Genomic DNA, 24,352 nt, shown 5'->3' with positions numbered 1-24,352 from the left:
TCATAGTATCCCAGTGGTGTTGTTAACTTCTATTTGTAGAAGTTATCAGATAATGTGGACAAAAACTTGTATTTTTTAAATCCTTTGGCCTATTTCCTGCAAATATAAGAATGGTTGGTACAGGATAGTTCCTTTCCTTTAAATGGGTCATAGGTACAAATAGGTCAAACCTTTCCAATTAATTTTAAATGAGATGGCAACTCAGATAAGAAATTACTGTTGAATTTGAAGTGATGATCAGGAATTTAAGTAGATCTCTATCTCAATATCAGTTGATTATCAATATTCTTAGTTCTTGATCAGACTTGGTTTTTGCATTGTGCCTTCTGAAGTTTTGTCAGTTTATACAAGCAGAGGGCATGGCTCTTGATATAAAATATGAGAAGTGAACAGAGATGTGTACGAAAGCTGTGGTAACCTCTAAGTTTGTATGAATTTTAATCTTATTGTGCTTAATTGTTTGGGGGTGGATTTTTCTGTTGTTACTTTTAGGGGACTTTGGAGTTTCTTGTCTTTTGATGGGTTCTTGTGATCTGGCAACAACATTTACCGGGACGCCGTACTACATGAGTCCAGAGGCACTGAAACACCAAGGATATAACACAAAATCTGATATTTGGTGAGTAATCAGCACGCTGTTTCATTTCATTTATTACATCCAGTGAAAAGGAGATGTCTTGAAAGGTAAAATGTCATCTGTTGCCAAGGTCAGCATTTAACTGTCGTTAGGAACTCCTGTCCTTTCCCGCTCCCTTTCCTTTCCTATCACCAATTTTTATCATATCATGACCCATTAACTGAAGTTAGCTGAGTCTCTCTGCTGCTTTTTGTTATCAGGTTAGTACATTGACTGGTAAAACTGAACGTCTGTTCCTACTGAGAAGCCTCTCCAGTTGTTAGATATAAATACTTTTGATAAAGCTCATGAAAGCTCATTTTTTATTGCTTGACATATGAGAAGTCAAGTTCTGCAATTGTTTTGGGCTCTTCGTTTCTTAGGGGCTTTTTTTAAATAGTGACAGCTCATTTTCTTTCAGTCAGTAGCTTCAACTCATTAAATAAATTGGTTTCCTTCAAAAAGTGATAGCAAGTTTCTACCTTAGGGAGGAAGGTAGCATTCTTAGCTTCTTTCTTTGCAAAGACTAGAAAGTCTCAGTCTTATTAAACTTGCTAGGAATTTTTCCTTTGAGTCCATGTGATCCCAGTTTTATCACACCATGCCTAATTATATTTTTCATCATTGTTTTTAATAGTAATATCCATATTACTATTACAATCATCATTGTTTTTAATAGTAATATCCATACATATGGCATTTATATGGCACAAAATATTCATTCCTTTTATAGAATGTAAAACACAGGTGATGAATAAAATGGATAAAATGGCGGTATTTCTGTAACTTGAGGAACAATATTTATTTTCAATTCTGACTTCAGCAGAGGAAATGTAGGAATGTTAAAAAGAACTATTATTCTATGTCTGGTTATTTATTTTTTTGACTGAGCTTATGTTTGATGAGGCTGGTCTTGTGTCCTTCAAACCACACTATATTCTGTGGCCTATTATATGGCATCCATACATAAGAGAAGAGGAAAGGACTAAAAGATCAGATGAGCTGGTAAACGGTCTGTTCCCATTTTGCACAGTTTTAATGCAGTGACACATAAGAAGCCCTAGTAAAGGTGAACTCCATATAAGAACTTCATAAACCTAAAGGAAGACTTAGCATCCAGGCTTTAAAGCTCAGCTTTGAGATAGAATTCAGGAGTATTCAGTGTTAGGGCTTTAGAGGTCTTACAGAACAAGATAAAGGGCTTTGTCCTGAGTAATTGCATTTACTGTCTGAACCCTCTAGCAGGAGGAGCAGAGTCACTGTTTGTTCCCATTTAATGACTGCAGGAGGTAAACTGGGGCAGGCAGAAGTGCAGCACTCATTGCTGCCAGCTCAAAGATCCATTTCAGTCCATGAGCACAGTCACACTGGAAAGAATGGCCACCACAGTGTCTTCTGTAGCTGCTGGCCTTGTGTAAAGGGAGCCTTGGGAACAACCTGGACATCCTTGCCTGGAGAGTGTGTGTGTGGCCAATCAGCCCAGCTTCTGCCCTGACTAAAGGAGAGATGAAATACTTGTGCTGCTTTGCAAGATGTTCATAGACTTGTGAAGATGTTACTCAAGTCTTCTCTGAGTAGCTGAGGTGAAGTTCTCTCTTAAGACCCGTCTTGATCTCCAGCAGGCACTACCTTTTCATCTCCGGAATATAAGGTTTTTTGAACATCAGAGAGAGCTTTGTACTTTCCAGTGTCTTCATGCAACCTAGAAAGCCCAGATTTTCCAAGAAGGTCAGTGATAGCTCCTACAAATGTCTCTAAAGCTAAAATGGGCTGTTGTAGCTTTTCCTGTGATCTCTTTTATTCCAGAGAACTGGAGATTCCTTTGGCACAACAGCTTGCAGCCGGTTCAGGTCCTGCTTTTTTCATTTTGCAGATTGAGCATCGTTCTCCCATCTCACCTGAAACTGTTTCTGTGTTCAGATGCCCAATAAAATTAACAAACCACGAGTTGTTAGCACTGTATTGCACTTACAGGTTTTTCCAATCCAAAGAATTTGGAGCTGCTTAAATGAGACTGTAATCTGTTCTGGCTTGTAGTCTGGCAAGGGTATACGTGGATAGATCCTCCAGTGCAAATTTGGTCTGCCTTCTAGCGACATGGCTATCTTTGCTTCTGAGTAGATAGGATAACGTGTATGCAGACTGTATTCTTTTTAGTGTTATGAGTATATTATGGCAAACTCCATCCATGAACTTTGCAAAAGGTTTGTGCGTATTATAAATTTTCTCAGAGGTGAAATGATAGCAGAAATAATTTAGTTGAAAAACAAACGTATTTGTCACTTAGAAACAGCAAATTCTTTACAAGAGAGATATAAATAGCTTCTTTTTTGTATTCCAGAGAAAAAGTAATGTCACATTTGAATCCATTGGACTAAGCTGCCAAGTACTGTCAGATTTTGACAGATGGTTTTTCTGTGGAGTTTGTATGAATTGGGCTCCCTGTGCCGCAGATCTGAGGACATTCGTTTTAATTGTGCTTGCTGCCTATGCTTCTGCCCCAGTTTGTCTATAACAATCTAAAAATTGATTATTTTTTTATTGCCAAATTTAAGTAGATAAATTTCCAAAAACAGCAGTAGAGTTCATACATACATTGGTCTTTTGAGTAACGTTTTAGTGATGGATCTTTTTTAAATGTAATTTTGTATGAAACCTAGAGCTTTCCAATGAAAGCTAAGGCTGGAGCAGACGACATATTTTGAAAAGTTGGGCCAGATGCTCACTGTTACGAATCAGTAAACTTCACTGAAGTGATCTCTGCTCTTAATTCTGAGATAAATACACAACAAAAGCATCTTAAAAGCTGTATGATCTCCGAAATGTAAGCTTCACTTTTAGTACAACTTCTTTTTTTTTCTTAGCATGCTTTGTATTTTATTTATGGAACTTAAGACAGAAATAAATTACCTTTATGTAACTTAATTCGAGAAAATTTCATGCTGATTTGTGTCTTTACAGACACAATATTACCATTTTGTCTCAGATTTTCCGAGCTATGTGTCTTCAAGCGAAGCACAAATAAAATTTCATTTTAAATTAATAGATATGTCTAAGTGATCTTTTTCCTGTTAAATGACTATTATGACTATTAAATGTCTGGGCCAACTGAAAACCTTTTAATTGCTGCTGTATACATGTACCAGAAGTCACCAAGCCCTCCCCACCCCACAAATGAGGGAGATAAAAAGAGGAGGAACCTTTCCTACATTGAAAAGATTATGGTCATCTTTTTTTACAGTGACCCAAACCTGGAAATGCTTCTGGTGCTTGTGACCCTGATTGGTGGATATAAGGACTGTTCACCCAAATATAAAGGTGTGGCAGTATCCAAGCTTATTTCTAAAATATGCAATCCAGATAACAATAGTTTCCACATCATTTGAGGTTGTTATTTGAATTAATCTTGAAGTGAGAAACACTTTGGATTGGGATTTTTACATTGCAAGGAAGTGTGTTTATTAAAACATTATAACAGGTTTGCTGCTAACTGTATTTTATAGCACTTAATATAAAATGTTATTTATTGACTGGATCCTTTCTCACAGAAAGACTTCACAGAATTTAATTACTGTGAGGATTAGTGTGCTGCTATTCTTTCCATGTGGTTTTAAAAGACTGAGCCATGTGACTCAGATCTACTTTCTCTACTTAGACACACCAACAAATAACCCCCAGAAATTGTTAGGAAGATTAATGGTAGCTGCTGCTCATGTAGAGGGGGAGAAGCCGTGCCATAAAGACCTGAAAAGCAGTGCAAGAAAATGTCATGATGGTGCACATAAAAGCTGCTCTGAAAGTAATGCCTCCTATTTTTTCATGTTTGTATGCTGTGTGAGACACAGATGGCGGTGGTACAGCAGTAAAGGCTGAACCTTCTCACTAATATTCTGGTACATTTTGTTGCCATGTGACTGATGGCAGCACAGGGGCAGTCCGACAGCATGGTGTCTGGTGTGGAAGTGCATCTGAAGCAACAGTGTGCAATTAAATTCCTCCATGCAGAAAAATTGTAGCCATTGGCATTCATTAACACTTGCTGAACGTTTATGGAGTCCGAACAGTGGATGTGAGCACAGTGGTGCTTTTCAGCAACCCTCACAGTGACAGTGAGTCGCCTCCACTGGAGCATGTTTTTACAGATGTGACATGCAAGCTCTTGTTCATTGATGGCAAAAATGTGTAGATAATTATGGTAACCATGTACAAAAATAACGTTCTATAGCTGAGAATTTGCTCAGTCAGATACTGCTATTGTGCTCTTTGTATTTATTGTGGTTTCTGAGGAAATAAATAGGATGCATTACTTTTGGAGCAACTTACATGTGCATATGTATGTATTCCTTAAAGACCCTGGAGTCAGCAAATTCTTCAGACCTGCTGTTACAATCAGACTGAGACACACAAGCCACAAAGGCATATGCATTCAGTTTGTCTGGTTTTTGGTGTTTCATTAAAAAGCCAATGTATGTCTTACAGCCTTTAAAGGAATATGAAGTATTTCTACAAATTATCGGAATGTATTAAAAGTATGAAGGAGAAATTAGGTGTCTGTCAGTCAATGTTGTAGATAATATACTGAAACCTGTCCAGATGCTCCTACTTATTCTGTAACTGAGCATAAATGGCATGAAGGTTAAATGATCATACATCAGTTTTGCTCAAATGAAGTGTTGTTTAGCACATTTTTCGAATGTATTCATGAACATAGGATGCTATCAAAGCAAGTACTCTGGCAGAATAGTTTAATAACCATTTTAGTATTTCATAACAATGGCAGTTAGACGAGCTAAGGTTATAAAAGTAATTAAATTATGTGTATGGGTCATTGGCAAATTGGGAAGCAATTTTCTCTTGCTGAATGTGCTCATTACAATATGCTTTGGCTGGGGTTGTTGAAAGAACTGCACTGAGAAATGCAGTCTGGAGGCTAAAGTTTGATAATTCCCCTGGGCAATTACAACTTAGCAGTTGTCCTGGGAAAAAAAGTTGCCTTTCTCCAGGATCCAAGGCATTTCTCAGCCTAGGAAGTATTTATTACATTTCAAAGAGTTGTATCTTGCAGTAAAAACCCTTTTCTTTTTTCCCTTCTTTTTATTTTCATTTTTTTTCCCTTTATTTTTTTTTCTTTGATGGACCAGATGGGTTTTTCCCTGGGTAGCCTGTTTGCTGCCCTGGCTTTACCAGTATGCCTTGGGTGTTCCTTTTCATCTTTCTCCAAAGCCTCAGGTGTAGCCAAAGGACTCATCTAGCTGAATAAATGGACTTCCCTGATGTGGCAAATCCTGTTCTCCTAATGTCTCATTAAGCGCTTTTTGGCTGCCAGAATTAATCCAAAACAGATTGATTCTGCAAAAAACAGTTTTAATACGGCCTATCAGGCTGGGATTTTCCTTTCTTCTTTTTTCCCTCTGGTGGGTTTCCATTTTTGTTCATTGCTTTCATATGCCTTGTGCTTGATTCTGTTATGAAGTATTTTCTTAGGTAGTGATTATCTTGTTTTAGAGTTTAAACATACATCATAAGGCTAGACCTTGTCTGTGTGTTACCATTTACTGATTTTGGAAATTGGAAAGCAGATTGACAACTAAATATTTAAGACACCATACAGTTATTTACGTATCTCTATAGTTATGCAGTTGTTAGCAAAAATGTTCTAATTGTTTTCAGATACAGCTTTGAAAAGCACCAGTGAGAAAGCCCTCCTCTCCCTTGTCTTTATTTTATTGTATGTGGAGCCTGGATTTCAGCTTTACTCTTACTTACTCTTCTTTTGTTGCCAGATGAGCTGATCTCATTCCTCTTCTTTAACCAAAACAAATGATCTAATTTGTATTTATTATTTACTTCAAAGATAATATTTCTACACTTTTCACCAATGCTATTCACCTATACGTACTTGCACGTATCATCAGTATGCTTTTTTTCATACTGCTTCTGTAAATGACCGCAGTCAAATATTACATAAAGAATAATGTTGCTTTGCTGTTGGTGATGAAGGTGATGGTAGACCAGAAGCCCATTTAAAATTCTTTGGTTGTCATCATTCCTAATGGTTTTTAGAGATCCGAAACTGACACTGGTTCTGCACTTGGTCTCCATCCATGCGTATTCCAGTTTCTTCTTCTCCAAGTAAAATTTTGAGGAACTTTGATTTTAAATATTTCAATATAATGCAGTCATCTAAAATCTGGTAATTCTCTGAGCTCAAATCAATTTTGGCCAAGTTAGTGTTTACATATATATGTATGTGTGTGCATATATATGTGCATATGTGTATATGTATGTATATATGTATAAGACTTTATATACAGATTATAGATTTTTTTTCCCTGCATTTATGCAAAGGGAGTGAGGATCTCTCCTATCTGCAGCAATACCTATTTGTAATCTGACTGATAAATAGTGATCTTTTCAGATGAAAAAGATAACCTAATAGTGAGGATAATAAGACATTCCTTATTGTAATGTCACTATGCATGCTACTTGTAAAAATAACATCTGTGCTATTTCTTTTATTATTCAAGGTCTCTGGGATGCATTTTATATGAGATGTGCTGCCTGAACCATGCATTTTCTGGACACAATTTTTTGTCTGTTGTGCTAAAAATTGTAGAAGGTGATACACCTTCTCTTCCTGATAGATATCCAAGCAATCTGAATGCTGTGCTGAGCAGGTGTGTTGATCCCTTGTTTAGCTTCTTCTTAAGTTAATTCAGAAAATGACCGAATTATCACTACTGTTTTTTAATGTTTCAGCATGTTAAATAAGAATCCTTCACTGAGACCAGCAGCAGGAGAGATCCTAAAAATCCCTTATGTTGATGAGCAGCTAAAGGTAAACAAGAAGATAAAGTGGTAGACATTGTATTTCACAAAAGTAGAATGCAGATGGAGAAAATGTGTAGTGAAAAAATAAGTGAGCAGCCTTTGGGAACGTTAATCAAGAGACTTTCTGAGCTAAATTACAACCTGACTGAGGCAGGGAGTTTGTGGGAAATTAAGCTCTTCTCACTTGACATGCTAAATGTTTCCCCCCTTTAAAATCTCATGAACAATAAGGAGAATGGACATTTATGCGTAACAAGTGCAGATCATTTGGGCCTGGGGACATGTAATCTTTAAACTGTTCTGGTTAGTCATAGCTTTAATAAAAGACAGTGCATCTTGCTTTTTTGGTCCCTGCTTCAGTGTATGCAATAAATTACTTTTTAAGGAGGTAAGGAAGGAAACTGTTTAATCATTTTCTGCATTAGGACTGTTTTGCATAATAGGCTGGAGTCTGGATCACTTTGGCCTCAGGCATTAATATCACTTCTATTTTATTTATTTACAGAATATACAGTACAATTTCACATGTATGACTGCAAAAGACAAGGGGCTTAACTGGCAGAAAGGAGGTGCTCCCATTTCTGATGCTGTGTAAGTATTTTTAATATTTTGTGGGTAGCTCTATAAAAAATTACAGTGATGCCAAATGCTATCCTGCTCTGAACATTTGTGCTAATTTTGTAACACTTTGCTTTTAAAGAGATCTTGCCATTCCTCAGAAATACAGGAGAATCACATTAATGAGTTTCATAATTAAGACTTAGGGCAAAAAATGGTTCTAACAATCAAATATTTTTATTCTGTAACTGTAAATTGTGTATATTACATGCATGCGTAGTATATGCACAAATTGATTTATAACTACTTGGTGTGTAATTAAATTTTCTGTATATTTTGAAGGCTTAGCTCATCATTTAGTTATATCATAGACAGTGGGCCTGCATATCATCAGTGTGGGCCTGCAGTTTTTCAGCTGTGGTCACTTCGCTGGTGCCACCACCTCTACTTGCAAGAATTCCTTCAGGAGGAGTGATCAGATAAACTTTGCAAACCAAAGAATTGATTACTATTAGTGATAAGAAGAATGTGGAATAAAGACACTGGGAATCAGCAGAGTCTTCTGTACACTTTTTTTACCCAGTGTGAGTGCTTGGAGTGTATCTGTAAACTCATCACTAGAAATTGTGGTTTAAGTTTCCACTTTGTCCTTTCCATTTCTGCTCTTTCTTGTTGTCAGATGAGCCTCTGTCATTTTATCAGACAAGAGTTCTCTGTTTTGGTTTCCACTTTAGTATAAATACATGGTTGAACTTTGCAAGCATAAGTGTTGAAAGCTGTAACAAATAATGCCATGTTATCTAATTTTTGGCCTTCTTACTATGCCACTATTATTGATTCTGCTAGAAATAGCCGTTTATAAATATACTGGAAACCAAGAATCACACTTGCTGATGTACTCAGAAAATATTAGACATATCTTTTGTCTATTGCTGCTGTGTTTGTATTGACTTAATTAACTCTGTGTGCATTCCTGTCTGTTCAAATGAAATGTAGTTAGCTGCAGAGGTATTCCTCTGAGATATACCTTAACTAGTTTTGAGGAACTGAAATCTTGTGCAAATGTTATGCCAATTCTGTATATGTTACACTGAGTGTTAAAAACCTATTCAAATATATACTATGAGAATCTTCAAAAAACTTTTAATCCGTGCCTCTGTGGGTTGTTGTTTGTTTTTTCACTTATAATCTGTACAGGATTTCAAATTATCTGTATGCATAAAAATATTGTAGCTTTCGGGATGCAGTATTTTTAACCTGCAAAGTACTACCTAGGCTTCAACTATCACATTGCTTCTAGAAGAGGCTGTTAAAACCACTTTCTATTATCTATACCAAATACTATGTTCCATACCAGATCCATTGTCATCGTTAAGTCTCATCTCTTTCCAAAAGGACATCACATACTAACTGAGCTAGCACTTGAGGGGACACAGATGTAATATCCTGGAGTCTGTAATATTCTTGTTCAAAAGTAATTCTCAAGTGTTTAAGATGAAGAGCAAGTTGTAACTACAAGCATCATCTTCTTATACTTCTGTGAAAAGCAATTTAAAGCTTCTTCTGGGCCTAGCTCCATAGGCCTGAAAACTGTGCAGCTATGGATAACAACTGTCTTTGTTAGAGGATGGAAATTTACCTTGAACTTTTCAAGTTCAGAGCATCAATTTGAAATCAAAAGTCCTAGGAAAAGCTTATGGGTAAATTACCTTCAGATGTGCTGTAGTCTGATTCTCTTATTTAAATGTTTAGAATGTGTACAAAACCATAATTCTATTATCAATTTTATTGCATTTATGAGAAAGTTAGCTGCCTGTATTTACACTGGTAAACAAAATGCCACATATCTTTTTCAATCACAGATTCAACGAGGCAGGTAAAGTGAAATAAAAATACTTGAAAAATGGTGACATTCAAAAACAAGGAAAAAAAAAAAGGAAAAAGAAGAATAGCATAGTGATTTACCCACAGCTGCTGCAGCCTGTGTGTGTGTGTGTACAAGGAGCTGCTTGCTATGGTGTCCTCCTCTATCAATACTACCTTATATTTCTGATTCTTTTTTCCTCACCAGAACTATTTTTTGTCATTTCTGTTTGAGTTTCATTTCTTACAGTAAAAGCTCTAATAGCTTAGTTTATTCCAGTTCTGTGCAAGTCATAAATTTTAAATATTTAAGTAAGGAAAAGCTGTATAGGTTCAGTTTCAACTTGCATGAAAAATGACTTTTTTTTCCCAAGAGATTCTTACAATTTAAATTAAAGGTTTTTTTTGGGGGGAGGGTGGGGGGGTAGGAGACAAGAAATATGTCTCCATTATTCATAGTTGAAGAGTTATTTTCATTAATAATTAAAGTATTTTTATCCTTAGTGTTTCATATTTCACATATGAAATATTTCCATATCTTTACATATTTACACATAATTTTCCTGTCTTTACACTATTTCCCTCTATAGTCAAGAATTGAAAAGCATAATGAAAGCTTCTCAGTTTCTAAATTTCTGATTTCAAAATTTATGTTCTTATAAAACTGGACTCTTAAATAATAAGTGAATTTATCTCATAAGAGCAGTGATAACCATTTGAAGTGAATACTTGATATCATGAATACAAAGAATGCAAAATTTTGGTGTGAGTGAAAGGTGAGAGCCATGGCATTGCAAGCTATGGCTCAGTTTTTGTAATTACTCTACAATGTGAGGTAAAATCTGAGATAAATATTGTTTTTTTCTGATATACAACCACTATTGCTCTTCTGCGTTGGTAAATACAGCAGAAATACAAGTGTCAATAATTCGTCCTCAGCTTTCAAAGATGGTCCATGGAGACCATTTTACAAGCAAATTGTTATTGATTAGGACCAGGAATTCAAAAGGACAATGTGATAATTATGACTTTCATTACAGACAGATTAATACTCTCTTTCATTGCAGCCAACTTTTATCAATCAATTCAAAATGTATGTCTGGTAATTTTTTTTTTCTGTGGTTCTCATTTAAAAACTGCCATTGGATTTGTAATGTGCTCAATAATGAATCCTGGCAGGGTAAATATTTCACTGTGCTTCAACATTTATTCTTTTAAGGAGCTGAGCTTACCTTTTTCTGTTTTCACCTGAAATGCATGAACTGGTTCATCTTCCTCCTGAATCTAGGTTTAAATATTTCAATTTAAAAGAGGCATTTACTTTCCAGACTGAGGTCTGTTTAGTCCTTTATAGTACCTGTAACTTTTTAATTATTCCATTTGAAATGTCAGTATGTTTCAATATCAAATCCAAATACTGATATTTACATTTCTGTCTGAAAATAAGCTTGTATGTATTTAATTTCAGGCTGAGGAAAGTTCATTTGCAAACTCTGCAGCAACTGTCAGAAGTACAGAAAATGACACCACGGGAACGAATGAGGCTGAGGAAGTTAAATGCTGCAGATGAGAAAGCCAAGAAGTTGAAGTAAGTTGTGCGTAACATTGGCATTGTGCCCTAACCGTGCAGTTTCCCCCTTTCAGTGGTCTGTCTAGGGAGTTAGAACAGCTAAGGTAAAAATATTTAAAAAAAAAAAACATTAAAAAAATAGAAACTGTCTTTAGCTACTCATTGTGAATGGGAATTTTGGATGATTTAAATTAAGGTAATTGTTTATGTAGAAAAGAAGTCAGAGCGTCAGCCCGGATTGATACTTTGAGCACAGTATTTCTAGTTAAATATGTGTATGAGAGATATTCAGATTCATTACAGTAGGGAATTTTGTTAATGATTTGTCATTTTGAAAATTGCACATTTGGAAGAGTCATATATTCAGTAACAATACTGCTTTTGTCAATTGTTTTTTCCTAAGAGATATGCTAATAAAAGCTAACAGCTCAGAGGAAATAGTCTTGTCAAGTGATCAAATAGCAGGGAAATCAACATGTTGTAAGGGCTTTAAAATTTATAGCTTTTGTTAAGTAAGAAAAACATAATAAAAGTGGGGATTTGAAGTGTCATTTCTGAACGGCATGTGAGAAACAGCTTGAAGGCTATGTTTGTATGCACAGATCCCACTTTTAAACAGGAAGAAGATACCATTTTGATAACACACTTGAGTTTTTTTCCGAGTTAAAAATGTTCAGTGTTTCATGTGATATAAATGAAAATCAGAAAAACTCCATAATATTATTAATGTTTTCTTTAAAAGCATGTTGCAAAGTGCAGTGTAAATTTAAAAATGTTTATTCAGTTACTTGTAGACAGCAATTGAGGGATAGAATAATAGAATCATAGTCAACGCATGGCCTGGGTTGAAAAGGACCACAATGATCAACTAGTTTCAACCCCCCTGCTATGTGCAGGTCACCAACCACCAGACCAGGCTGCCCAGAGCCACATCCAGCCTGGCCTTGAATGCCTCCAGGGATGGGGCATCCACAGCCTCCTTGGGCAACCTGTTCCAGTGCCTCACCACCTCTGTGTGAAAAACTTCCTCCTAATATCTAACCTAAACCTCCCCTGTCTCAGTTTAAAACCATTCCCCCTCGTCCTATCTCATGAACAGATGCACCCCCTCCTGTTTCTTCACTCCTTTCAAGTACTGAAAGGCCACAATGAGGTCTCCTGCTGGCAACTCTTTTAATGGAGCCCAGAACATAGTTGACCTTCTGAGCTGCAAACACACACTGCTGGCTCACGTCCAGCTGGACTCCCTAGTACTTCTCTGTAGGGCTGCTCTCAGGGGGTTCTTCTCCCAGTTTGTATAAATACCTGCGATTGCCCTGGCACACAGCACCTTGCACTTGGCCTTGTTGAACCTCATTGGGTTCTCATGGGCCCATTTCTCCAGCCTTATGAGAATCAGTATCTTAACCTTGCCATGCAAAAGCACACTAGCAATTCAGTAAGGCATTGATATCTAACTGCAAAGAAATAATGCGAGGTTACGTGAAGCCTGAATTTATGTCCTCAGTAACTTCGCAGCTGTTACATATGCCTGCAAATGAATAGTAATTGTAGTTGAGGGAAAATGCTCTGTAAAATTGTATCCTAGTGTTATTTGTGCAAACCCATGGCATCTGTACCCAGTAGGGAGAAATAAAAGCTAACAGCCTTCCTTTCCTTTTGGAAAATGTATCTGATCAGTATTTGTGTCTGTCTGACACCAAACACTAAATTTGAGACTCAAGCTGGTATGTAAATTTATTCTCATTTTAAAAAAGCTACTTGAAATGAACTAATTATATAAAATATAACACCTCTTGTGTGTGGTGTTTTCAGCAGTATGGTAGGCCCATTCTTATATGAAATTTGTAAGTAGGAAGTCTGTCTCTTTCATTTTTTATAAATGACTGGAAGTAAGGAATTAATACTAATTGCAGAATATTTCTCGTTTGTCTTTTGTTTTCTCTGCTTCCTTGCATTTTAGCATTCTCTATTTAGATTTTCATGTTGTTTTTTTTTTTTCCCCAGCAGCAGAAGTGAGTATATTTACTTTATAATATAAAGGCAGCATATTAATTTGCAAATCTTATTCTCAGTCATAAATCTTTAAAATTGATCTATATTCAGTTCTGTTGTTGCCTACTGACTTCAATAACATAGTACCTTCTCACACAAGAGGTCTTCATTCAGTAGTGCAGATCTACTCATCAATGGGAAGGGGTTTTAGTGATGGAAGCTGGAGGATTTACTTAATGTAGCAGCTGGCATAAGCAGTCCCAAACAGAAAACATGCAATTAACAGGTATGCCCTGGGTGAAGTGTTCATGGCACACAAGTGTTGTGTGCCTGTCTTGACCTGAAAGGTCTGTGGAATACATGGTGGCATGAAGGCATGATATGCTTAAGATCTTTGGAAGAGACAAAAGCTACTGGGACTAACCATTTTCTATTTCTCAATTACATTACACAGGCTGTGAAAGATAAATACGATAACTGTTATAAAAAAATGGGCCACAGATCTTTTCATGTAAAACTAACCTTGTCTTGCGTAGATGCTGAGAGTGTTTGGTGCCACAGTACTCTGATAATGGAATTTGCTTTTCCACATCTACTGCTAGGAGGTCCCTTTGTGCAATCCCCAATATCACATCTCAATCACAAGTATTCTGTATTTACAGACAGCTGGCAGAAGAAAAATATCAAGAGAATGTCAAAAGAATGCAAGAATTCAGGTCCCGTAATTTTCAGAAGCTGAATGTCAATGTCCTACATGTGAGTACAGTGTGTTGGGGACCTTATTTATGGACTTTCAGTGTGTACCTCTTTTCTGTTTGCCACACACTTTCTTTAGCATTAGAGACACTGTTCTGTTCTAAGATTAATTATTTGGATGTGCTTCAAAGTCTGGACCCCTTGGCTGAACCCTGTGGACCTGTGATGAGTAGCACTACATTCAGTTATTTAGACATAGTTCAACAAACTCCCTAGTCGCTGCACAGTGTTCTTTTACTAAGACACATTTGGATATAAATCTTCTCTCTGAATCACAATTCTGTGATTCTGTGATTCTGTGAAATGTACTTCCTAATAGTCTGTTTGATACCAGAGTTCAAAATACATTTGATTTCAAGATAAATTTAGAATTGTAATCTTTTAAACACTCTGATTTGAGATAGCTACAGTTTATTTTCATTTGACTAGTTACAAATATCAACATTTTAACTGAATCCTCTAGTAACATTAAAGTCTTGAAGTGACTCCCAGCGTAAACTCTCCTTTGCTTTTAAAATATCAATAACAGAGAATAGTCCTGTTCAATACCAGCACTTTGTCTTATAATACGGGGAACAGTTTGGAAATGGTGGAAGCATCACAGATATAACAAGGTTTGCTTTAGTACTTTGTTTTTATTCAGCATTTCTCATTGTCTTTGGAAAATTAAAAGCCATGTTAAATCTATCATAGCTTGTGGTTGTCACACTGATGGTCAATTACTGAAGAGTTAGGAGTTTTTTTCTTAATATTTGCTTAATGGGTCCCAGAAATCGCGTGAGTCAGGGCAACCATCATATTGTGGTGCTACTGAAAGCTCTAACTGTTCCTGTTTCTCCATGCTGCTTTGTTTGACTAAGGAATCCGACAACCAGATTTCAGAACCCCTCACCGATTCTCAGCCGGTCATGACGTGTGACTCCACATCCATAGGATGTGATGAACCAAATGGAAATGAGAGATGGAGTCAATTTACGGACCATGGTAAGATTTAAAAATCTGGTGTTGAATTGAAACTTCCTATAAAGAAGATTTGATTTTGTCCCTTGTACTTAAATCTGTGGTGAAGAACTGCAGTATGAAAAACAGTTAGGTTTGTAAAGTTGACAAAAGAGATGCAAAAAGAAAAGGAAAATATTATAGATGGATGTGTGTAGACTAGATGTGCAGCAGGTTATGTGTCAGGCAGCTTGGGTTCTCTGAGTTGGGGTGACTTGAATGGCAAAGAGGGTGAACAGACCTCCTCCAAAAAAGGTGCAGACTTCAAAGAAAATAGCTTTAACCTTTGCATATATAAAATGACTTGTATTAGAACAACACTTTCTAAATTACCTCTCCAGTGCAAAAATGAGTACAAGAATAGAGAGCATTTGCACTTCTTGAACACTTTGATACCATTTTCGTTACCCATAGCAATGAGAGAGGCAGACAGAAACTGTTTAAAAAGTGCTTACCTGTACTGTCCTTGGATATTTAGCTACTGTCTAGAGATTGTTAGGTACTATGTTGCACTTAACTGTAGATAAAAGAACAAATAGCCAAACTTTTGAATAAAGGCTTGACTGTGGAAATGCACTTATGAGAAAATATTTTTCACAGCCCATATTTAAGTTTTATTTCTATTATGTACTGAAATAGTGTCAATACTCTTCAACATTTAACTATTATGATGGAAGGTTTTTAATCAGATTAGAATTTTGTTAGCATGTATTAATAGACTTTAAAATACAGCAACTACTTTCGTAGCTCTGCCTTTTTGTGTTGTTTTATACGCATCTACGAAGGGATATGTTGTTAGCTCAAAGGTATCAAAATCAGTTTGTATGTGGTGGAGGTGGTTTTATTAATAGCAAATGGCTTTTTTCTTATGACGTAGCCTCATTTACGTCCACACGGTTGACTTGCTACTTCACAGTGCAAGGGGGGGTGATCTGTGTAGGAGAGAACTCAGCTGCTAGAAATACATCCTGGGGTTGGGGGTGGAGCAGCTCATAAGTAGGGGACTAAGAGAAAGCAGTAAATGTGAGTGGGAGGGAGATGTATGAGGATAGGCATACAAAGACTTAAATAGAAACAGGACAACATGCAAGAAAGGAAAGAAATTGATGTTTCTGTCTTAAGAGGTCATTAAGTTTTTCAACTATAATGATGGAAATTAAATGCGATTATATCTGTGATGCAAAAGTTTGCTCAGTCTGAAGCTGTACAAAGATGAATGTTTGTTTAATGACCCTGCTTTTGTCAGATTCTCTGAAGTGGTGGTAAGTTCATGAGAAAAAGGACTGAAGGATAAGCAAAGCAAATTGCATAGCTTCTCTTTTCTTCGTGAATATCTTGTTATTCCTGAAGCTGATGTCAAAGCTGTTACTAACTCTATTCAGTATTCATTCTTTTCATTAAGCGTTTCAGTTCAGCCATGCATGTTCTATGTGCTATTAATTAAGTTATTAATGGAGTCTTTGTACCTGAAAATGTGAAAACAATTCCAGTTATTGATGTTCAGTAGAATTTGGTTCTCAGTCAATGTGCCATACAATAGAAAAACAGTAAAACTGGAAGCAAAGCTATAAAAACCTTTTGTAAAGTTGTCTGACATGCAATAAATTTGGTAACCTATACCAGGTTAGCAGAAGTTAGGAGAATGCCAGACTAACTGTCTCCTTAGTCAGAACTAGTAACAAATAGCAGGTGAGGAAGAGGCAGAATGGCAGGTGAAGGAGTCTGCTCATGGATACCGAGGAGTTTCAGCAGCAGCTGCCTTTAAGCTACTCCTAAAAATCCTCTCAGAAATAGGAAAAGCTGGTGGGGAACAGCTAAGGAGAATACCCAATCTCAAGAGGTAGGGAGGAATGTTCAAGCTATCTTTGGCTCATATCTTAAAGCCCTTGAAAAATTTGCAACACGAAGCAAAGGGAGAAGGAAAATGGAGGGGAAGAGGATGAAAAGCGAAGGGTTGGAGGAAGGAAGAAGGGAAGAAAGGAAGGGCTTGGAAGATTGAAAGACAAGGCTCCTGAAGGGTTAGAAAGAGCCATAGATAATAAAACACTGCACATTATGCTTTCAGTTATCTAAAACATTATGAAAAATGGTGGTATGTGTTTGGGGAAGGTGTCAAATGCAGAACTCAATGTTTAGTTTTAGTAAGGAGATTTAGAAACCATGGCATCTTTATCCAGTTATAGCAGTAGTAAACACAGTTTTTGAAAGCATGGAAAACCAAGGCAGGTTATGTAAGGTTAGATAAATGAAAATCAAGATGATAGCTTGGAGTTTTGGACTGGTGGATGAGCTTTAGCAAAGTAAAAAAATTTTAACTGCTGTAGAGTTCCCTGGGAAGTTTAAGCTTCTCTCCGTGTTTATTTTATGTAATGATTTTTTAAAAACATTTTTCATTCTAATTAGCACCTCTGTGCACTTGACAGACATTTAAAAGAGTTGTATGAAATCACAAATAGTTGATCAATCTGTTAGTCATCAAGCAGGTTTTCTTTTTTGGGGTATGAAAGACATCTAAGCAGACCCTGTGCTTTTGATGTTGATAAGAACTCAGTCTGTTACAGAACAGGCCCATTCAGACTGTTCATAGATTGTACACCATCTTCAGAAACAAAGAAGTAATTTGGTTCTTGAAGTACTTGCAGAGAAATACAGTGGGCAGTATAAAATGCTATTTTTAAGCATTAAAATTCTATTTGTTCTTTTAAAGTATGTTCCCTATTATTCCACTCTGCTGTATTTTGCAGACTTAGTCATTTTTTGCAGAGACTGCACACTGCCATGCTGCCTTCTGTCCCCCTGCTTACTTTTGGGGTTCTGGGCACCTGTTCTGCACTATCTGCCATACTCCAGCCTGAAATGAAGAACTTGGATGGGTGAAATCAAAGAAACACAAGCTTTTGTTGACAGAAATCTTCTATGCATTACTTGAACTCAGGAAGAAAGGGATCTAGTTTTAACTTGGGAGTGGGAAACAGTGAAAAATTATATGAATAGCAAGTTATGCTATTTTTGCTTCAGTGACCCAGGAGAGGAAGCTGTGCATTAAGAACACATTTTCAGTGCTATTACCTTGGCAGCTTCCTGTCTCTGCAATAGAGGAATTGCTGCTCTCAGTGGCACTGCTTCCCCATAATTTGCTTCTGTTCCATGGCAAGAGTACCAACTTCAGTTTGATCTCTGAGTCCAGACTGTGGCATACCACCATCTGTAGTGCATCTCTCCTCAAGAATTCAGCCTGTTCTGTATGCTCTGAAAAGTTCTTCCCACTTCTCTGTGTAGAAAGTTGTTCCTGAGTCAAAATACTGCAGTGCTTGTAAACTTTTTAATTTCTGCCTTAGTTTTTCTTCTGGCTGTTTCAAGCCAGCTTTTTCAAGATGTATTTCTTATTGCCTTGCAGCTGAAGTAATTATTTTCCTCTCTTTTCCTGATCTCCTTGTGTTTTCAAAGGCAACAGTAATATTCTTTTGTGTAGTACTTATATAAAATACTTCTGCATTTTTTATCTGTTGTAGCACTGGCTGCTCCCAGCATACCTGAACCTTCCTTCCTTAAGATGCTTCCAAGCTGTCATCTCACAGTTTGCGCTTTACATTTCTTCTTTCTTAAGTTACTGTAATCATCTTCTGAAGTTCTTTGTCTTTACTCATACAATCTGGAGTAGTGTATTGTTCCCTTTATTTGTGAAAAGGCTGGCATCAGAGTTGTTCTGATGCTGATGTTCATCTTTTCCATGGATTACTTCTGTACTGGTAGATCACTGTGGCTTTTCTCTGTGGGCTACCATATGCTGGGCTAGGATGGAAAATTGCAGCTCTGTTTCTACATCACATTAATTATTTCTGTGCAATTGCTTTTGCGTTGCTTACATTATTACCTAATGAAGCCAGATCGTACAGCATTTCTCCCAACTCTCTATACAACTCAGTTCCTGCTGACTAGCTCTACAGTTGCAAATGTATTGAATAAATAGGAAAGGCTAGCCATGGGGATTTACTTGTAATGAACCCAGAGAAATGTACTTAGGTACTTATCCATGGGATATTAGTGTGGAATATTCAAATTTTTCTACTTTGCTACACAGAAAATGCTGTAGGAGAGGCTCAGTCTTTGCAGTAGTATAATGCATGAAGAGCAAGGTGTAATCCTGTTATACAACTGTAATAGCTAAACATTCAAGGTTTCTGATTCAGTTTCTACAGCAGAAGTTACCTTGAAATTGGTGGCAAAACCTTGAACTGTATATAAAAATGCTTCCAGAATGCTCAGTACTATTTACAGTTTTGAAAAATACGACCATTTCTGTACCATAATCTTAGATCCTTCTGATTTGGACCAGTTTTTGCAGCTGAAAGATACTGGATTGAAAGCTACCAAAATCTCTTACTTTTCACAGGTGCTACACTGAATATTAAATTCAACAAGCTACAGCCTAATGGTCATGAAAACTTGAAGTTGCACACTGGCAACTTCTATTCATATCAGCTTCACAGATAATAAGATATGGTAAACAAGACTGTGAAATATATATATTTTTAAGTTTTCAATAAATTATATATGAAAATGTATAACAATTTCTGAGGGCTCGTCCTTGCTGCCCTTAAGTGGCTAGAATGAAAAAGACCACGCAGCAAAACAACACTGGACCTAACAGCCACTTTAGTGTATCAGTGTATTTAGAACAGTGTATCTTGCATTTTTTGTTTGCCAGTACGTTATATGCTGGGGCTTCACCTGCATTCTGATCCATTTCATTCTCTCCCTGCAAGAGTACTAGCTTTACATAACCTACTCCTCTGCTTGTACTAGGCTTGTTTCCATGTGGGAAGCGGTCAAGTTAAAGGAGCAAAATAGCTTAAGCTAACTACTTGCTGTATTTAAATTATCTGTACAGAAGAAGAATGTAAAAGCTTAAGACGTAAGCTAAAGGGACATATTACATGATCTTTCTGGTTTGTATTCTCTTCCTTTTTATTTCTTTATACGCCAGAGATTATCATCATGTTCAATTCCTGGGCTTAGTATGTTGCAATAAATTACATCTGTCAAACCTCTGATTTCATTACAATTCCAAAATAGCTAAGTACATTACAGTAGTTGAATACATTATTTCTCTATTTCCATTGCTAATTGTAAGTTACAGGCATATTCCTTTGAATTTTAAGTGAGTAAAATTCAGTTGACTCTCAAATAGTAAATGTTCACTCACAATAAAGTATTGTTATGTTTTTCTGTGCATTGTTATGCATATCTGCACATGCACATTTATTGTGGTGCCTGTAAAACAGTGTGTAAGCATACTGATGAGGTAATTGATAATTCTGAAGTATCATCACTCAGGCAGTCATACCAGTAAGTCCTCAGCAGCTCTTATTTGAAGAAAAAAGAGCTTTTCTTGAGCTAAGCATTAAAGTTTGAATGAGTTTCTGACATGGATCACCTCTGTCAAGAAAGATGACAAGTCCTTACATAACACTTTCTCGGAACCATAGTTGAAGTAGGTGGCCAGAAAGCTAAATTTTGCGTGTCCAATTTAAACTATGCAAATTAGGGACTGGAGAAGAAGAATAAAAATATTTGGAGAAACTAACCTGAGACATATCACACATGTTTATTGGAGTGATAGAAAAGTGTGTATTTATTCTTGAGGAATATTCTTGAGCACCGATTTACATTGCTGTTAATTTTGTAGGAAGGTGAGGACTGCAACTGCTAGCGAGTATGTAAGCACACAAGAGTAGTGTCATAGTAGCTGGAAAAGTGCAGGTCTGTGTTATGAGCTGGAATATTTCCAAAATCATAAGGTGTATTCCCAGTTTGCTACTTGCTGAAATCTTACTATGAGATGCTTGCTGAGAGAAACTTGATTTTTTAGTTCTGGCACCTACCAAGTCCTTCACTTGTCCTTTGCACATGGAGTGCCAGAATTCCTGCCACTCTCACACAGTTTGAGGGCATGGGAACGTTGGGAGTATGTGCAGCTGTCTCTTGTTTTCACTTCTTGGTTTCATATTGAAAGCACACTTTGTCCCAGATTCTATTAAAGAAATATTAAATCTGATTTATTCTATCAAGAGTAAGATTTAACAAAATGTAGAGGTTTTAGCCACAAAGTGAAAAAATAGTCAATTAAGAAAATTGTTTTCTATTTTTTATTTTTTTTAATCAACTGAAGTGTTGCTCATATTAAGTGATTGTTAACTCTGGAAGCCACTGGAGAGCTGATTTCTTGCTTTGAAAGAAAGAAAATGCTCTTCCATTTCCATGGAAGAGCAATATGAGCGTTAGGTGAACATGCTCACCCTTTTTCCATGGGGCAGCCACAGAATATTCTTGGAGATATTCTTGGAAATTTTATGGAGTTTAAGGATGCTTAGCATTTATGGTAGTTTAAAAGCCCCTGTGTAGAGTAGCATTGTCCTTTTTATGTAGAAGAGCATTGTCCTTTATCTTCAAGTTTTTAATAAAATGCTTTAGCATCTTTGAAGACCTTTGGGAACTGAATTCTACTCATAAACCCCCCAGGACGCCCTTGCCAAAGCCATGCACTTTTGGTTTGGTTTGCTTATCTACTTGCTTCACAAAAATTCACTTTCTTTTTCCAAGTAGTCTTGCTTCTACGGCTTCTCTGAGGGAAGATATCAGAATGATATCAATGTAGTCCTTAAAATATGTAGTTTTGTGAAAAACTGTGAATGTTCAAAGTTTGGGGGATAAAATCATGTTACTCTATAGTTCCTACTTTTTCTTTTAAAATTAATTTTTCCCATTGATTTAGTCTGGCTTTGATAAATAAATCATACCTTAAAATTTACTTCAGTCAATGACTAGAGTTAAAGTGATTCTGGCCAAGTCTTGTTAAAGCCTCTGCTGTAGGCCCCTTTGCTCATTCCAAAGTCTTCTGTTAAAAAGCGTTTAGAAATACACTGTATAAATTTTGGGAACAGTTTGAGGCCAATGCACCAAGCTTGTATATGTACAAAACATTGTATATTAGAACTTATGGTGAATATTTGTACAATTTCAGTATTGTAAATATTTGTTAGAAAGATACTAGTTTTTATTCCAAGTAGTTTTATTTAACAGTCAATGTATCTTTACACTGCATTTCAAATTTCAGGTTAAACTGGTGTAAATGAAGACACACCAAGCATTTAGTAGCAAACAAAGCATCATGAGCAGAACGGTATTGAAAAACACTGCATATCCCTGTGTGTCCCCCAGCTACAGCTTTCTGGCTCATCTAACAAACCAAGCAGCATTTCTGGGGAGCTGGGCCAAATTACCTGGTGACACAAGAATCTGGAACCAATTCCAAGGGAATGAGAATTTGCTCTGAAAAGTAGCTGTAAATACTGAATTAGTTTGAAGTTTTTACCAGCTTAGCATTCAGTGCTTGTGGCTGTCAGACAACTAGCTGGAGGAAAAGAGAGGGTGACAGCAATAAAGGTGCTTAGTTCATATTCTGCTATTTAATCTGCAGATGGTGCTCCTGCAGTCTAGAAAATGCATTTATTTTCGTAAGTTAATTACATCTAGATGTTGGAGGTCTCAATACTTGTAGATTTGCTTGGCTGCAGTCATTGGTTTTGTGCATGTCTGACATAACTTACATTACTGCTTAAACTCAAATTAATTATAGTTTACATGTATCTTTACTGTGTCCAGAATCTCATATGCATACTGCTTATATCAGATTTGGATCTGAACTGTTCCATGTTTTTACTCTCATGAAAATTTCATTTCATTTTATCTCTTGAAAATGGCATTCTTGAACTGCATCTCAGAAATAAGGAAGTGGCTTTCTTAAGGGTTGGCTCTTTTTTTATTGATGTATGGACTCTTTCTTTCTCAGCACTGTCATCACAGTGATAGTGAAAGTGTCAGGCAGATTCAACAGGAAAACTGAATTTTTTCTTTGAAAGTACATTTGACTGATCAAAAAGTTTAAAATACAGCAATGTATGAGGTAGTTTTAAATTGATGTTGTAAGATGGTCATTTTCCCTCTAATGTACAGCTCTTGCTCTCTTCCTGCTGGACATTGTGCAAGTTTTACAGTAATAGTGCCTCTTTGTGCATAAAGGAAATGGCTTTCAGGACTCACTAAGTGCTCCCTGCTATTGACTATATTGCTATATCCTTTTTCTTCATTCACCTGTCAGCGCTAAAAGGATTTCTGATTATTTTGAAAACTTCTAGTTTTGATGAAATCCAAGCTATGCTTGAAAGGCAACATGGCATCATGTAACTCAGTGAAGTCCACAGGTAAATCAAAGTTTTTTTTCTTTCTTATGATGCTAAAAACCGAATTACCAAATATTAATGTTTAACTTTGACTATATTTCTGGCTTTCGTTTAGAACAAATCATTTTTTTGCATCTGTGCTTTACATGATTCTTTCAGAACATAGTTCTTTTGATGACCACACAGTCCTTTCGTATTTAGGCTAATGGATCATACAAGTCATTTTTGGACACAGAAGTCCTGTTACATCCCTTAGTTCATTTCCTAAACAATGCCCTTTCTGAGACTCTTTTTCAGCCTAGTTCAGAAGTTGGAGAAAAGCTTCCATTGACTTTCTAGCAATGAAGCTCAGATCTTAATCACAGAATGGTTTGTGTTGAAAAGGATCTTAAAGATCATCCAGTTTCAACCCCCTACCATGGGCACAGTTGCATATCTCCTTTGTAGCTGGCCAATAGGTGGCAATTCTGTCTGACTTGCTAATGTTGTCCTGCATGGAAAACAAACAAACAAATAATCTGTGTTATCTGAAATTATAATAATGGAATTATCTTATTTTTCCAAATTGAATGAATATTGACCTGGACCATGTAGTGTCACAGAGCCTTTTTCTCATTCAGGATTGTGTAACTCAGGCCATTTATCTGAGAGTTTCAAACCTCCATCCTAGAGGCAATGCCACTCCTCTCTTTCTATTTTCCCTCTTGAAGTAAGCTCTGAGATAAGTGATGCTTTGAGATAACTGATTCTGAAGTGTTGGCCAGTCCTATTAACCATCTCTTTTTGCCAGTGATTTTCTGAGAAAACAAAGGATATGGAAATTAACATATTTCTGATCACCTTATAAGTGTATATGTTAAATATGTCCACACACATAAATACATCTGTCATAATTCAAAGCATTCTGTTGGTGCAGCATTG

The 24,352-nt window shown here is 36.5% G+C and overlaps 1 protein-coding gene across 1 annotated transcript in view; it reads left to right on the top strand.

Moving 5' to 3' along the window:
- NEK11 (NIMA related kinase 11) overlaps window positions 1-24,352 on the top strand; it is a gene marked incomplete at both ends in the record, with an annotated part of 83,177 nt that overhangs the window by 30,162 nt on the left and 28,663 nt on the right. Inside the window, 7 exons of the mRNA XM_079538461.1 lie at window positions 493-619; window positions 7,144-7,293; window positions 7,376-7,454; window positions 7,953-8,038; window positions 11,337-11,456; window positions 14,096-14,189; window positions 15,050-15,173. Of these exons, the coding sequence (XP_079394587.1) occupies window positions 493-619; window positions 7,144-7,293; window positions 7,376-7,454; window positions 7,953-8,038; window positions 11,337-11,456; window positions 14,096-14,189; window positions 15,050-15,173 (780 nt within the window). The remainder of the gene's footprint in view (window positions 1-492; window positions 620-7,143; window positions 7,294-7,375; window positions 7,455-7,952; window positions 8,039-11,336; window positions 11,457-14,095; window positions 14,190-15,049; window positions 15,174-24,352) is intronic.

Source organism: Tetrao urogallus (genome assembly GCF_951394365.1).
Source record: "Tetrao urogallus genome assembly, chromosome: 7".
NCBI classification, from domain to species: domain Eukaryota; kingdom Metazoa; phylum Chordata; class Aves; order Galliformes; family Phasianidae; genus Tetrao; species Tetrao urogallus.
Note: the sequence above shows the minus strand (reverse complement) of the source record. Positions and strands in the feature narration are given on the sequence as shown.